Raw genomic sequence first — 14,704 nt, forward strand, 5'->3', positions numbered from 1 at the left:
ATAATTCTTTTATCTTAAAGTCTGTTTTGTCTGCTGTTTGTATAGCAATACCAGCTTTCTTTTAATTAGAATTTGCTTGGTATATTTCTTTCCTATTGTTTTACTTCAGTCCTTCCATATCATTACATTTTAAGTATGGCTTGCTAAAGTAAGCTGAATTTCCTGCTTCCTAATCTGATTATCTTTCTTTTAACTAGTGATTTGGTCCATTAACATTTATTATGATTATGGATATATTTGGGCTTGTTTCTAATGCCTTATATAGTTCTATTTTTCTTACTTTTCCTATGCTTATTTCTCCTTTCTTGATTTTTTTATTGATTGAGATTTTATTTGCCTTTATTTTCTTATTCCTTTTGTTTCTTTCTACTGGTTTACAAGCTGTATCCTCTATTTCTGTTATTGAAATTTGACCATTCATGCTTAAAATCTAATGTTAATCAGTATTTTAACACTTCTCCTGAATAATACAAGGACCTGAGACCACTTTAACTCTGATTACCCATTCTGAAATATATGCTTTTTTCCAAGTATTTAAATATCTTTTTTAAAATTCCACAAAATATGCATTGTTTTTATTTTATTCCAAGGTTTCTCAGTTTTGGCACTATTGACAGTTTAGGCCACATAATGCTTTGTTGTGGAGGGTACGAGTACTATCCTGGGTATTGAAGGATGATGAGCAGCATCCCTGGCTTCTACCCACTAAGAACCAGTAGCATGCTTATCCCCTGCCCAACGGTAAAACCAAAATTTTCTACAGACATTACCAAATGTTCCCTGGGGGCAAAAGTGCCCTTAGTTGAGAACCACTGTTGTATACAGACAATGTTTACTTACAATTACCTATGATTTTACCTATTTCTTTGCTCACTTCTTTTTTTTAATTTTTATTTTAATTAATTAATTAATTTGGCCGCACCATGCGGCTTGCGGGATCTCAGTTCCCTGACCAGGAATTGAACCCAGGCCACGGCAGTGAAAGCCCGGAATCATTTTGCTCGCTTCTTTCATTTCATACCTCCCTTTTGGTGGCATTGGCATCGTTTTCTTTCTTTCTGATATATTTCTTATTTCCTCTGTGAAAAATTATTGGTAGTAAACAGTTTTTTTCACTCTTATTTTTGAATGATAGTTTTATTGGATACACAATTGTAGGTTCATAGTTTTCTCCTCTCAGTAATTTGATCATGATATCTTATTGTAGTTTGACTGTCATTATTGCTATTGAGAAGTTTTCTGAAAGCCAATCTTTAGTTATTTTATAAGGATTCTCTTTTATCTCTGGCTGTATTCAGCTCTTCTCTATGTTTTTTTCTTCTACAATTTCATTACACTGTATGAAAAGGGATTACATTTTGTTTTGGCTCATGTTGTGCTTACTGTATCTAGATTCATGTTGTCTTTCATCAGTGATAGAAAAATTTCAACCCAAATCCATTGAATATTGCCTCTCCTCTATTCTCTTCATTTGTTCTCTCTAGTGCTCTCATTAGGTGTATATTTGACTTTCTTTTACTTGACTTTCTCTCTCTCTCTTTTTTTTTTTGGTTGTCAAATAACCCTTTATTAAATTATTTTTCTTTGCAGTTCTTAACTAGCTGGGCATTCCACCACACCACTGTTGATGTCATCTGTGATGTCATAAGGGTGGTGGCCATGAACATTGCAGCCCACAGACTGGGCAGTTCCCAGGATCTCTTGAATGGTTCCAGAGAGTTCTCTAGCTAAAGATCAATGCCACATCTGTCAGGCATTGTTGACAATCTCATCAAAAGTGATGTTTCCACTGTGCTTAATGTTTTTCTGCTTCTTTCTGTCTCTTGGCCCTCAAGGGCTTTGATGATCAGGGAAGATGCAGAAGGTATCACCTCAATCTGGGCCTGTCTATTCTGAATGGTCAGTTTCATTGTAATCCTCAGACCCTTCCAATCACCAGTTGCCTTGGCGATGTCATCACCAACCTTTTTTGGAGACAGACCCAGGGGGCCGATCTTGGGGGCCAGGGCAGACGTGGCACCAACCTCCCCACTGGTGCACCTCAGGTATACGACTTTGATCTTGCTGGGGTCAAACTTAGGCGGCATGGTGGAGGCGGCTGGTGTCGGATGAAACCAGATTCAGGATGACTGAAGAAAGTTGCACCTTGGCCTCCTCAGAGCCAAGAGCCAAAAGCTCTTTCTCTTTCTTATTTTCTCTGTGCCACAGTCTAGGCAGTTCTTCAGATACATCTCTGGTTCACAAATTCTCTCTTCAGATGAGTCTAGTAGGATATTTATTTCATCCAGTGAGTTTTAAACTTAGGCAATTACATTTTTCATTTTTAAAGATTCTATTTGGTTCTCTTTTAAATCTGCCTGATCACTCTAGATCATCTATCGCTCATTTTTAATGCTACTCTTTTATTTCTTTAAACAATTCACATATACTAAATTTTATATTTTATACCTAAAATATTAATATCTGAGATCTTTGGGGGGGCTTTATCTGTTGTTTTATTTCTGTTGACTTTCATAATTATGGTTTGTTTCCTTATGTGTTTAGTGATCTTTGATTGTGAACTGATATTTAGTTGATTTTAATCTGGGAATCCTAAGTTCCTTCTGACTTGGTACTACTTTAGCCATTGAGTTTATTTCAATTATTGTATTTTTTAATTGTCACAGTTATTTGGTTCTTTTTCATATCTCCTTACTTTTCATTTTTTTAAGCACATCTTTTATTCTTGTAATATCAATATATTAAACATTTAAAAAAAATTTATTTATGTATTTATTTGGCTGCGCTGGGTCTTAGTTGCAGCATGTGGGATCTTCGTTGCTGCATGCAGGATCTTTAGTTGTGGCATTCTGGAACTTTAGTTGCAGCATGAAAACTCTTAGTTGCGGCATGTGGGATCTAGTTCCCTGGCCAGGGATCAAACCTTGGCCCCCTGTATTGGGAGCACAGAGCCTTAGCCACTGGACCACGAGGGAAGTCCCATTAAACATTAAAATATATTATCTGATGATTCTGGTATCTGAAATCTTTGTAGGTCTTATTCTGATGTCTGTTGTTTCTGCTGACTCTCACTCATAGCGCCTTGTTTCCTTTGGTGTTTAGCAATTTAAAAAATTATAATCCATTTTCTTTGAAACTTTGGTGAAATTCTTTGAGGTTTTAGATGACATTGGGTTTCTACACAAATTATTGGCATTTGATTCTCTCAGGCACCTAGAGAACATTAACAGTCTAGGAACTACTTAAACTAAATTCTAACCTTGAGGCTTTCTAGTCTACTCAGAGTGATTTGGGGCATATGAGTGGTATTTGTAGTTACATATTTTCTGGGAAAATTTCTTCATTTTTTTTCTTCCATTAAGCAGTTTTCCTAGCAATCCTAGGGGTGGGGTGGGGGTTGAGGATGCTTTTGTTATATATGATTCATTTTTTAAAAAAACTTTTTATTTTATAATAATTATAGTTAACAGGAAGTTGCAAAGGAAATACAGTGAGGGTCAGTGTAAGCTTTACCCAGTTTCCTATAATGGTTCTATCTGTGTTATTGAAGTACAATACCAAAACCAAGAAATTGACATTGGAACAGTGTGTGTGTGTGTGTGTGTGTGTGTGTGTCATTCTACACCATTTTATGTCATATGTAGATTCATGTAATCACCACCACAATCAAGATACAGAACTATTCCATCATCACAAAGATCTCCATGCTATCTAACCTTCTTACCCCACAGCGATCAGTAATCTCTTCTCCATCTTTATAATTTTGGTCTTTTGTGAACGTTGTATAAATGGAATCATACGGTATGTGACCTTTTGAAAATTGCTTCTTTTCACTAAGCATAATGCACTTGTGACCCATCTAAGTTGTTGTGTATATCAATAGTAAATTCCTATTAACTGCTTAGTAATGTTTCATATTAAGGATATACTACAGTGTATTTAATCATTCACTTATTGAAGGATGTTTAGGTTTTTCTAGTTTGGGGATATTACAAATAAAGCTTTTATGAACATTTGTGAATAGGATTTTGTGTGGACTTATGTTTTCATTTCTCTGGGATAAATGCCTAGGAGTGTGTGTGATGGCTGGGTTATATCGTAAGTGTATGTATGTTCACATATGTTTTTAAGAAACTGTATCTCTGCTGTTCCATGGTTACACACTTAGGATTGCTGTGTCTCCTTGGTGGATTTACCCTTATCATTATGTTATGTTCTTCCCTGTCCCTGGTAGTTTTCTTTGCTCTTAAGTCTACTTTATCTGATATTAATGTAGCCAGTTCTGCTTTTTTTCCTTTTTTTCCCCCTATTCCAGCTTTTCTTTTGATTAATGTTACATGGTATGTCTTTTGCCATCCTTTTACTTACTTTCTTTTTTTTTTTTAATATTTATTTATTTAGTTAGTTAGTTAGTTGTGCCAGGTCTTAGTTGCAGCAGGTGTGCTCCTTAGTTGCGGCTCGCTGGCTCCTTAGTTCTGGCATGCGAACTCTTAGTTGTGGCATGCATATGGGGTCAGTTCCCTGACCAGGGATTGAACCCAGGCCCCCTGCATTGGGAGCACAGAGTCTTAACCACTGTGCCAGCAGGGAAGTCCCCATCCTTTTACTTTCAATCATCTACCTATATCATATTTGAAATGAACTATGTATATGTGAACTATGCTGCTGGGTCTTGAGTCTGACTCAGTTTTAGAGTACAGCCCTGAAGCTCCAGCTTTATGAGTGTCTCCCCACACACACTCAAGCAGGCTTTGTTCTTCAAGCCTCTGAAGGCCTATGAAACCAGAGAAATCAATATTCAATGTTACCAATTTGACAAATACCCTCAAGATGAAAGGCAGCTTTTGTGCTCCAGTGATCTAAGTTCCTGTCTTCACACTCAGTCCTTGACCTATGCATTTTCTCTCTTTAATAATTTTCAGTGGGAAGGTTGGTGTGTGCATGTAATCTGCCACGTTGCTGGAGAGCCAATATAATCCTCAAAACAACTCTCTGATAGGTATTGTTGCTCTTATCTTACAGATCATGAAAATGTATGACATTGTGAGAGATGATATAATATAATGGAAATACGTGAGTTTTGAGGCAGGCCTACCTAGGCTTGAATTTTTGACTCCTCATTTAGTTAGCTCTGTAACTTTGGGCAATTTATTTAATCTCTTTAAAACTCAGTTTATTCACCCATATTATAATATTTCTTATAGTGTTGTTGGGGGCATTAAATGAGAAATACATTAAAATGCTTAGTATTTTATTTAGTACCTAGCCCTGAATAAATAGTAGTTGCTCCTATCATCATTGTTCTAACTGTTGTAAAAGATTCAATAACCTGCCTGTGGTAATTCAGCTAGTACATGGCCAGGCTGAGATTCAGACTTAGGTCTGTGATTCTAAAGCCCATGCTCTTTTTCCTGCACCATATCACTTTCCTTATCTTCCTTAGAAAATATTCACGGAGAAAAAAAGAAAAATAATAATTCACAGACTTTTCATACATTTATTTCTATCCTGTCTAAATAATCCACAAATATTTAAATGGCTAGGTTTGGTGGAGAATAGAAAAAAAAGAGTCTCAGCACTTGATCTCATATATTGCTAAACAGACTTCAATTCCCTCAGGAGCAGACTGTATTTAATGTAGTACTTAAATATTCAGGCTTAAAGAAGAAACTTATATTTGAGTCCCAGCTTCTCAACCTCTAAGATTCACAATTCCTGGTCTGTTAGGTGGGAATAATAACATTAACTCCCTAATAGGAATATTGGGAGGATAAGATAAAATAAAGTAATATATTTAGAACGGGGCCTAAAACATGGTAAATGCTCCCAAATGGTAGCTGTTGTTATTACCAAAGGCAGAGACTGTTTTCTACGTTTTTCATTCCTCCCATTAGTTCAGTCAGTCGGCGATTTGTGCCTCTTTGTGCACTAAAGAAAATACATGGCAATCAACCTGTTTGATACTAAACAGTGCACTAAATAAAAAGGATACTAAATTTGATTCCTTATAGCCAGAAGCTTATTATTTAAGATAAGCAAATCTGCTACAGAGCTTGCTTCATCACCTAAGAGTCTCAGAAACTACAGAAATACTTGGAACCATCATTCTCTCTGAGAATGTCTGAAGGTTTAAGTATCTTGGCATGTATAACAAAAGAAGTCTCTATTTCTGCTTTGGAAGATAATTTTCTGTCTCCCACAAGCAAGAAAAAAAACACAGAAAATTAAAAAAGACATTTCCTTTTCACTGGTTTATAAAGACCTGTTGTTCAAACTCATGATATAAAGAGATAAAGACATACATATTCACCCTCTGCCAATAATCAGGAAAATCTGTATCAACAAAATTCAGATCATAATTACCTTCTTCTTTTGTTCTTCCCCATCCACTTATAAAACACTTCGTGTTTCGGTTCAGTCTTTGGAAAACACCAAAAGGTAGACAGATAGGCTGAATATAATCATTATATCTCACTGCTTTTTTTAAATGAAAAAGTGCAATATCATTTTCATAAGATTCCACATCGAAGTCTGGATGGATAATGATCGCTTTAACTTTCATCTTCTTGGAGTGTGGCTGACGCCCGTCTATATTATTAGTTCCAATCACAACTCTCCACATTACAGGATCTCTGAAAGAAAGTAAATGTTCTTATCTTAAACAGGTGTTTAACTAAGTAAATATTCTTAATCTCCCACTAGTTTTTGTTTTTCTCATGTTAGATTAATAACAAAAAAATTAATCCTACCTTCATGTGACAAAGTCATAGCAAGTAAAAACCTAAATATTGTGATGTAGGAAAAGAGAAAAAGATCAATGGGACAGAAAGTCCCAAATGGATTCAAGTACATGAGAATTTAATATATGGTAGCAATTCTTACCAATGGACAAATGGATGAATTATTCAATAAATGGTATTGGGACAACTAGCTAACTAACAAACTAGTTTGAAAAGTGAAATAAAATTAAATCCCGGAAAAATTATTAAACACTAAAATAAACTCCAAATGGATTAAATATTTAAGTGCACAAATCTTTTAAATAAAGACTTCCTATCTTTTAGAGATACATAAAGTGGTATGTCTGAGATTTCTTTCAAAATAATTGGAGGGGGAGTTGGCAAGAATAAAGATGAAACAAGATCAGCCATGAGTTGATAAACTGAAGCTGCATATTATGCATATGGGAATTCATTAAACTATTTACTTTTACAAATTTTTGAAATTTTAGAATGAAACATTTGGATATTAAATTAGGATGAGAAGTTTAAAAATTAAACCAGAAAGAAAATATAGATGAATACATAACATTGTTATGAGAAAGGACTTTATGCATTCCAGTGGACTGTATCTCTGTGAAAACACAATTTTGCCTTTTTGTAATTCTATTTGAGCAAGTTGGAACATTCCACTGGACTATATCTCTGTGAGAAAGGACTTTATAAAGCATGACACTAAATATAAAAGAAGCAACTAATGAATCTTGACAGTCTTTAAAAGCAAAAAGCAAGCAGAAATCAAACCAAGCCAAAAAATCTTCTGTAGGTCAAAAATCAACAATTAAAACCCCAAGTGGTTAATACTTATTGCATGTGAAATTTACAAATGCCGAAATTCCTTTCACCCTTCAGATTGGCAGAGTGTGTGTGTGTGTATTTAATGATTATGCTCAGTGCAGATGAGTCAGAGGAACAAAGTTACTCTTATTCATTGAGGAAAATATAAATAGATAGGCACTCTGGCAGCATGTACCAATAGCCTATAAAAGCTGCATTGATTTTGACACTGCAATTCTACTTCCTAGAATTTATTCCAAGGAAATAGAAGATAAGTAGCTATCTTAAAATTGGACTAGGTAACCTCTAAAAAGTTTGTAAAAATGTTTATACAGTTCTAGTTCTATTGTGTTTAAAAAGAAATTGTAGCTTAAAAGCTTTAGGCTACTTTTAAATAATGATGTTTCTTTTCCAAACGTATACAATTTATCTTTCTTGAATTAAAATTTTTTCCCGTTTTATTGAGAAATAATTGACATACATCATTGTATAAGTTTAACATGTACTGCATGTTGGTTTGATTTACATATATTGTAAAGCGATTACCACAATAGGTTTAGTTAACATCCATTATCTCATATAGATACAATAAAAAGGAAAGAAGGGCTTCCCTGCTGGCGCAGTGGTTGAGAATCTGCCTGCCAATGCAGGGGACACGGGTTCGAGCCCTGGTCTGGGAAGATCCCACATGCCGTGGAGCAACTAGGCCCGTGAGCCACAACTACTGAGCCTGCGCGTCTGGAGCCTGTGCTCCGCAACAAGAGAGGCCGCGATAGTGAGAGGCCCGCGCACCGCGATGAAGAGTGGCCCCCACTTGCCGCAACTAGAGAAAGCCCTCGCACAGAAACAAAGACCCAACACAGCCAAAAATAAATAAATAAATAAATTAATTTAAAAAAAAAAAGGAAAGAAAAAATTTCTGCTGGTGATGAGAACTCTTAGGATCTACTCTCTTAACAATTTTCCTATATCATACAGTAGTGTTAACTATAGTCATCATGTTGTACATTGCATTCCTAGTCCTTATTTATCTTATAATGGAAGTTTGTACCATTTGACCACCTTCCTCCAATATCCCCTCCCCCCACATCCTGCCTCTGGTAACCAACCACAAATCTCATCGCTTTCTCTGAATTTGGTGGGGAATTTTTGTTTGTTTATTTTTATTTGATTCTACTTATAACTGAGATCCTGCAGTATTTATTTGTCTTTTTTTGTCTGACTTATTTCACTTAGCATGATGCCTTCACAGTCCATCCTCAATGTCACAAATGGTAGGATTTCCTCATTATTTATGGCTGAATTACACACACACACACACACACACCACGTTTTCTTTATCCATTCATCTATCAGTGGACACTTAGATTATTTCCATGTCTTAGCTGTTGTAAATAACGCTGCTATGCAATGGGGTGCAGATATCTTTTCAAGTTAGTGTTTTCATTTCTTTTGGATATATTCCCAGAAGTAGAATTGCTGGATCATGTGATAGTACTATTTTTAATTTTTTGAGGAACCTCCATACTGTTTTCCATAGTGGATATACCAATTTACACACTCCCATCAGCGGTGCACAAGTGTTCCCTTTCCTCCACATCCTCCCCTTGATGATGGCCATTGTGAGGTGATATTTCATTGCAGTTTTAATTTGCATTTCCCTAATGACTAGTGAGTTGAGCATCTTTTCATGTACCTGTTGGCCATTCATATATCTTCTTTGGAAAAATGTTGATTCAGGTCCTTTACCCATTTTTAAAATTGGATTATTTATTTTTTTGCTATTGAGTTGTATGAGTTCTTTATATATTTTGGATATTAACGCCTTATCAAATAGATGATGTGCAAATATTTTTCCCATAGGTTATCTTTTCACTTTGTTCATGTTTTCTTTTTCTGTGTGGTTTTTTTAGTTTGATGTAGTCCCACTTGTTTATTTTTTATTTTGTTGCTTGTGCTTTAGGTGTGATTTCCAAAAAATCATTACCAAGACCTACGTCAAGGAAGTTTTTTTCCTGTGTTTTCTTCTAGGAGTTTCATGGTTTCAGGTCCTACCTTTAAGTCGTTAATCTATTTTGAGTTAATTTTTGTTAATGGTGCAAAATAGGGGTCAAGTTTCATTCTTTTGCATGTGAATATCCAATTTTCCCAGCACCATTTATTGAAGAGACTTTCTTTTCTCCACTGAGTATGCTTGGCTCTCTTGTCAATTATTAGTTGACTGTATGTGCTTGGGGTTTTTTTCTGGGCTCTCAATTCTGTTCCATGGTCTATTTGTTTTTATGCCAGTACCATACTGTTCTAATTACTATAGCTTTATAGTATATCTTGAAATCAGGAAGTGCGATCCCTCTGGTTTTTTTGTTCTTTGGATTCAGGATTTCTTTGGCTATTCAGGGTCTTTTTTGATTTCACATAATTTTTAGGGGTGTTTTGTCTATTTCTGCAAAAAGTGCCATTGGAATCTTGATAGGGATTGTATTGAATCTATAGATGGCTTTTGGTAGTATTGACAGTTGAACAATATTAATTCTTCCAATCCATGAACATACCTTTCCATTTGCTTGTGTCTTCTTTATTCCTAAGTATTTTATTGTTTTTGATGCTGTTGTAAATGTAATCAATTCTTTTATTTATTTTTCAGAGAATTCATTGTTAGTGTATAGAAATGCTATTGATTTTTGTGTGTTAATTTTGTACCCTGCAACTGAATTCTTTGATTAGTTCTAATGGTTTTTTGGTTGTGTCTTGGGGTTTTCTATATATAAAATCATGTCACTTGCAAATAGAAACAATTTTACTTCTTTTCCAGTTCTCATACCTTTTATTTCTTTTACTTGCCTTATTTAAAAAAAATATTTATTTATTTATTTATTTTGGCTGTGCCAGGTCTTAGTTGTGGCATGCAGGATCTTTAGTTGTGACATGTGGGCTCTTAGTTGCGGCATGCATGTGGGATCTAGTTCTCTGACCAGGGATCGAACCCAGGCTCCCTGCATTGGGAGTGTGGAGTCTTACCCACTGGACCACCAGAGAAGTCCCTCTTTTACTTACCTTATTGCTCTAGCTAGGACTTCCAGTACTATGTTGAATGGGAGTGTGAGAGTGGGCAGCCTTGTCTTATTCCTGATCTTAGAGGAAAAGCTTGCAACCTTTCAGCATTGAGTATGATGTTAGCTGTGGGCTTGTCATGTATGGTCTTTCTTATGTTGAGATATGTTCCTTCTATGCCTAATTTCCTAAGTATTTTATCATGAATGGATGTTGAATTTTGTCAAATGCTTTTTCTGTGGCTATTGAGATGATCATATGATTCTTTTCTTTCATTCTATTAATGTATCACATTGATTGATTTGCACGTGTTGAACTATCCTTGCATCCCAGGGATAAATCCCACTTGATCATGGTGAACAATGCATCCTTTTAATGTGCTGCTGAGTTTGGTTTGCTAGTGTTTTGTTGAGAATGCTGCATATATATTCATCAAGGATATTGTTCTGTAGTTTTCTTTTCTAGTAGTGTCCTTATCTGTCTTTGGTATTGGTGATGCTGGACCTCGTAAAATGAGTTTGGGAGGTTCCTTCCTCTTCAATTTTTTTGGAAGAGTTTGAGAAGGATTGGTGTTAATTCTTTAAACATTTGATAAAATTCACCAATGAAGCCATCTGGTCCTGGGCTTTTCTTGTTTGGGAAATTTTTGATTACTGACTCAATCTCCTTACTAGTAATTGATCTATTCAGATTTTCTGTTTCTTTCTGATTCAGTCTTGGTAGGTTGTATGTTTCTAAGATTTTTGTCATTACTTCTAGGTTATCCAGTTTGTTGGCATCTAGTTGTTTATAGTAGCCTCTTACGACCCTTTGTATTTCTGTGGTATAAGTTGTAATGTCTCCTTTTTCATTTATAAGTTTGTTGATTTGGGTCCTCCCTCTTTTTTTCCTTGGTAAAGCTAGCTAAGGGTTTGTCAGTTTTGTCTATCTTTTCAAAGAACCAACTGTTATTTCGGTAAATCTTTTATTTTTATGATTATTTTATTTATTTTTGGCTGCGTTGGGTCTTCGTTGCTGCGTGCGGGCTTTCTCTAGTTGTGGCAAGTGGGGGCTACTCTTTGTTGCAGTGCACAGGCTTCTCATTGCAGTGGCTTCTCTTGTTGTGGAGCACAGGTTGTAGGCGCACGGACTTCAGTAGTTGCAGCATGCGGGCTCAGTAGTTACGGCACGTGGGTCCTAGAGCACGTGGGCTTCAGTAGTTGTGGTGCATGGGCTCAGTAGTTGCAGTGCACAGGCTCTAGGGTGTGTGGGCTCAGTAGTTGTGGCGCACAGGCTTAGTTGCTCCGTGGCATGTGGAATCTTCCCAGATCAGGGATCGAGCCCATGTCCCCTGCATTCACAGGTGGATTCTCAACCACTGTGCCACCAGGGAAGTCCCTGGTTAATCTTTTATGTATTTTTTTGTTATCTATTTAATTTATTACTGCTCTAATCTTTATTATTTCCTTCCTTCTAATTTTAGGGTCATCTTGTTCTTTTTCTAGTTCTTTAAGGTGTAGAGGTAGGTTGTTTATTTGGGATCGTCTTGCTTCTTAATGTATGCATTTATTGCTCTGAACTTCCCTCTTAAAACTGCTTTTGCTGCATAAGTTGTGTTTCCATTTTTGTCTCAAGATACTTTTTAATTTCTTCTTTGATCCACTGGTTTTTTTTTTTTAGGAGAGAGTATTGTTTAATTTCCATGTAGTCATGAATTTCCCAGTTTTCCTCTTTTACTGATTTCCACTTTCATGCCATTGTGGTCAGAGAAGATCCTTGGTATGGTTTCAGTCTTCTTGAAGTTGCTAAGACTTGTTTTGTGGCCTAACATATGGTCTGTCCTCGAAAATGTTCTATGTGCACTTGAGAAATAATCTGCTGCTGTTGGTTGGAATGTTCTGCGTATGTCTGTTAAGTCTATGTTGGTCTACAGTGTTATTTAAATCTGCTATTTCCTTATTGATTCTCTATCTGGATGATCTGTCCATTGTTGAGAGTGGGATATTAAAGTCCCCAACTATTATCAAATTACTGTTTATGTCTCCCTTTAACTCTGTTAGTTTTTGCTTTATATATCTAGGTGCTCCAATGTTGAATGCATAAATATTTACAATTGTTATATCTTCTTGATGGATTGACCCCTTTATCATTGTGTGGTGACCTTTTTTTTGTTTCTTTTTACCATTTACATTTAAAGTCTATTTTGTCTAATATAAGTACAACTACCCCTGCTTTTTTGGCATTACCATTTGCTTGAATGTCTTTTTCCATCCCTTCACTCTCAGTCTATGTGTGCCTTTAAATCTAAAGTGAGTCCCTTGTAGGCAGCATATTGTTGGACAAAGACTTTCCTGAACAAACAAAAGCTGAGAGAGTTCATTACCATTAGACTAGCCTTACAAGAAATGCTAAAGGAAGTTCTTTGACTGAAAATAAAAGGACACTAATTAACATCATAAAGACATTAAAAGGTAGTGCAAAACTCACTGGTAATGGTAAATATATAGTCAAACTTAGATTCTGTAATTTGGTAATAGTGGTGCATAATTTACTTACAACTTTAAAAGTTAAAGGAATTGGGGCTTCCCTGGTGGCGCAGTGGTTGAGAGTCTGCCTGCCAATGCAGGGGACACGGGTTCGAGCCCTGGTCTGGGAAGATCCCACATGCCGCGGAGCAACTAGGCCCGTGAGCCACAATTACTGAGCCTGCGCGTCTGGAGTCTGTGCTCTGCAACAAGAGAGGCCACGACAGTGAGAGGCCCGCGCACCGTGATGAAGAGTGGCCCCCGCTTGCCACAACTAGAGAAAGCCCTCGCACAGAAACAAAGACCCAACACAGCCAAAAATAAATAAATAAATAAATTAAAAAAAAAAAGTTAAAGGAATTAATATAGTAAAAATAACTATAACAACACTAATCTATTAATTACACAATATAAAAAATATGTAAGTCATAACAGCAATAACAAATGTGAGGTGGAGGAGAAGCAAAAATGTAAAGTTTAGGAATTCTATTGAAGTTAAGTTGCTAACAGCTTAAAATAGCGTGTTGTAATTTTAAGATAGTTTATGTAAGCATCTTGATAACCTCAAGGTAAAAACCTGTAGCAATTACACAAAAGGACTTGATAAAGAAGTCAAACCATACTGATACCAAAAGACATCAGAACACAAAAAAGACAGCAGGCTAAGAAACAGGAAACAGTGGATCTACAAAACAACCAGAAAACAATTAACAAATGGTGATAGTAAGTCCTTACCTAGCAATAATTACTTTAAATGTAAACAGATTAAATTCTCCAATCAAAAGACACAGAATGGCTAAATCAACTTATATTCCTTACCTATTTCAATTTATATTCAGACCATAAGATTAAAAAACAGGTTATATACACTGAAAAGTACAAAACATTGCTGAAAGAAATTAAAGAAGACAAATAAATGGAAAGACATCCCTTGTTCATGTATTGGAAGACTGAATATTGTTAAAATGACACTACTACCCAGAATGATCTATAGATTCAATGAAATACCTATAAAAATCCCACACGGTCCCGAGCTGAGGTGTCGGCACAGCTGTTTCGCGCTGGGAACGCTGGTCTGAAGGGCCGGGGGTGAGGCCTCTGCACGCGACCTCCTGTGAGCAAGTGAAAGTAAACTAAGCACCAAGGGAAAAAGAAGATAAAATAGAGCCCTGCAGAGATGAAGGGAACTGCCTGAGGACCCACACCTGCCATGTGGATGAAAGGCTCTTGGTGCTCCAGCCAGGCATCAGGGCTGTGCCTCTGAGGTGGGAGAGCCAACTTCAGGACACTGATCCACAAGAGACCTCCCAGCTCCACGTAATACCAAACGGCGAAAATCTCTCAGAGATCTCCATCTCAACATCAAGACCCAGCTTCACTCAACGACCAGCAAGCTACAGTGCTGGACACTCTATGCCAAACAACTAGCAAGACAGGAACACAGCCCCATCCATTAACAGAGAGGCTGCCTAAAATCATAATAAGGCCACAGACACCCCAAAACACACCACCAGACGTGGACGAGCCCACCAGAAAGACAACATCCAGCCTCATCCACCAGAACACAGGCACTAGTTCCCTCCACCAGGAAAC

The 14,704-nt window shown here is 36.5% G+C and overlaps 1 protein-coding gene and 1 pseudogene across 1 annotated transcript in view; both read right to left on the minus strand.

The window, feature by feature from the left end:
• The window catches only part of TMPRSS12 (transmembrane serine protease 12), a 40,953-nt gene that overhangs the window by 13,759 nt on the left and 12,490 nt on the right, over positions 1–14,704 (minus strand). The window contains exon 3 of the mRNA XM_061206133.1: positions 6,364–6,632. Within this exon, the coding sequence (XP_061062116.1) occupies positions 6,364–6,632 (269 nt within the window). The remainder of the gene's footprint in view (positions 1–6,363; positions 6,633–14,704) is intronic.
• LOC133101026 (large ribosomal subunit protein uL11-like) lies at positions 1,594–2,102 on the minus strand (annotated as a pseudogene).

The sequence above is a fragment of the Eubalaena glacialis genome, chromosome 11 (assembly GCF_028564815.1).
Source record: "Eubalaena glacialis isolate mEubGla1 chromosome 11, mEubGla1.1.hap2.+ XY, whole genome shotgun sequence".
In the NCBI taxonomy this organism is placed as follows: Eukaryota; Metazoa; Chordata; class Mammalia; order Artiodactyla; family Balaenidae; genus Eubalaena; species Eubalaena glacialis.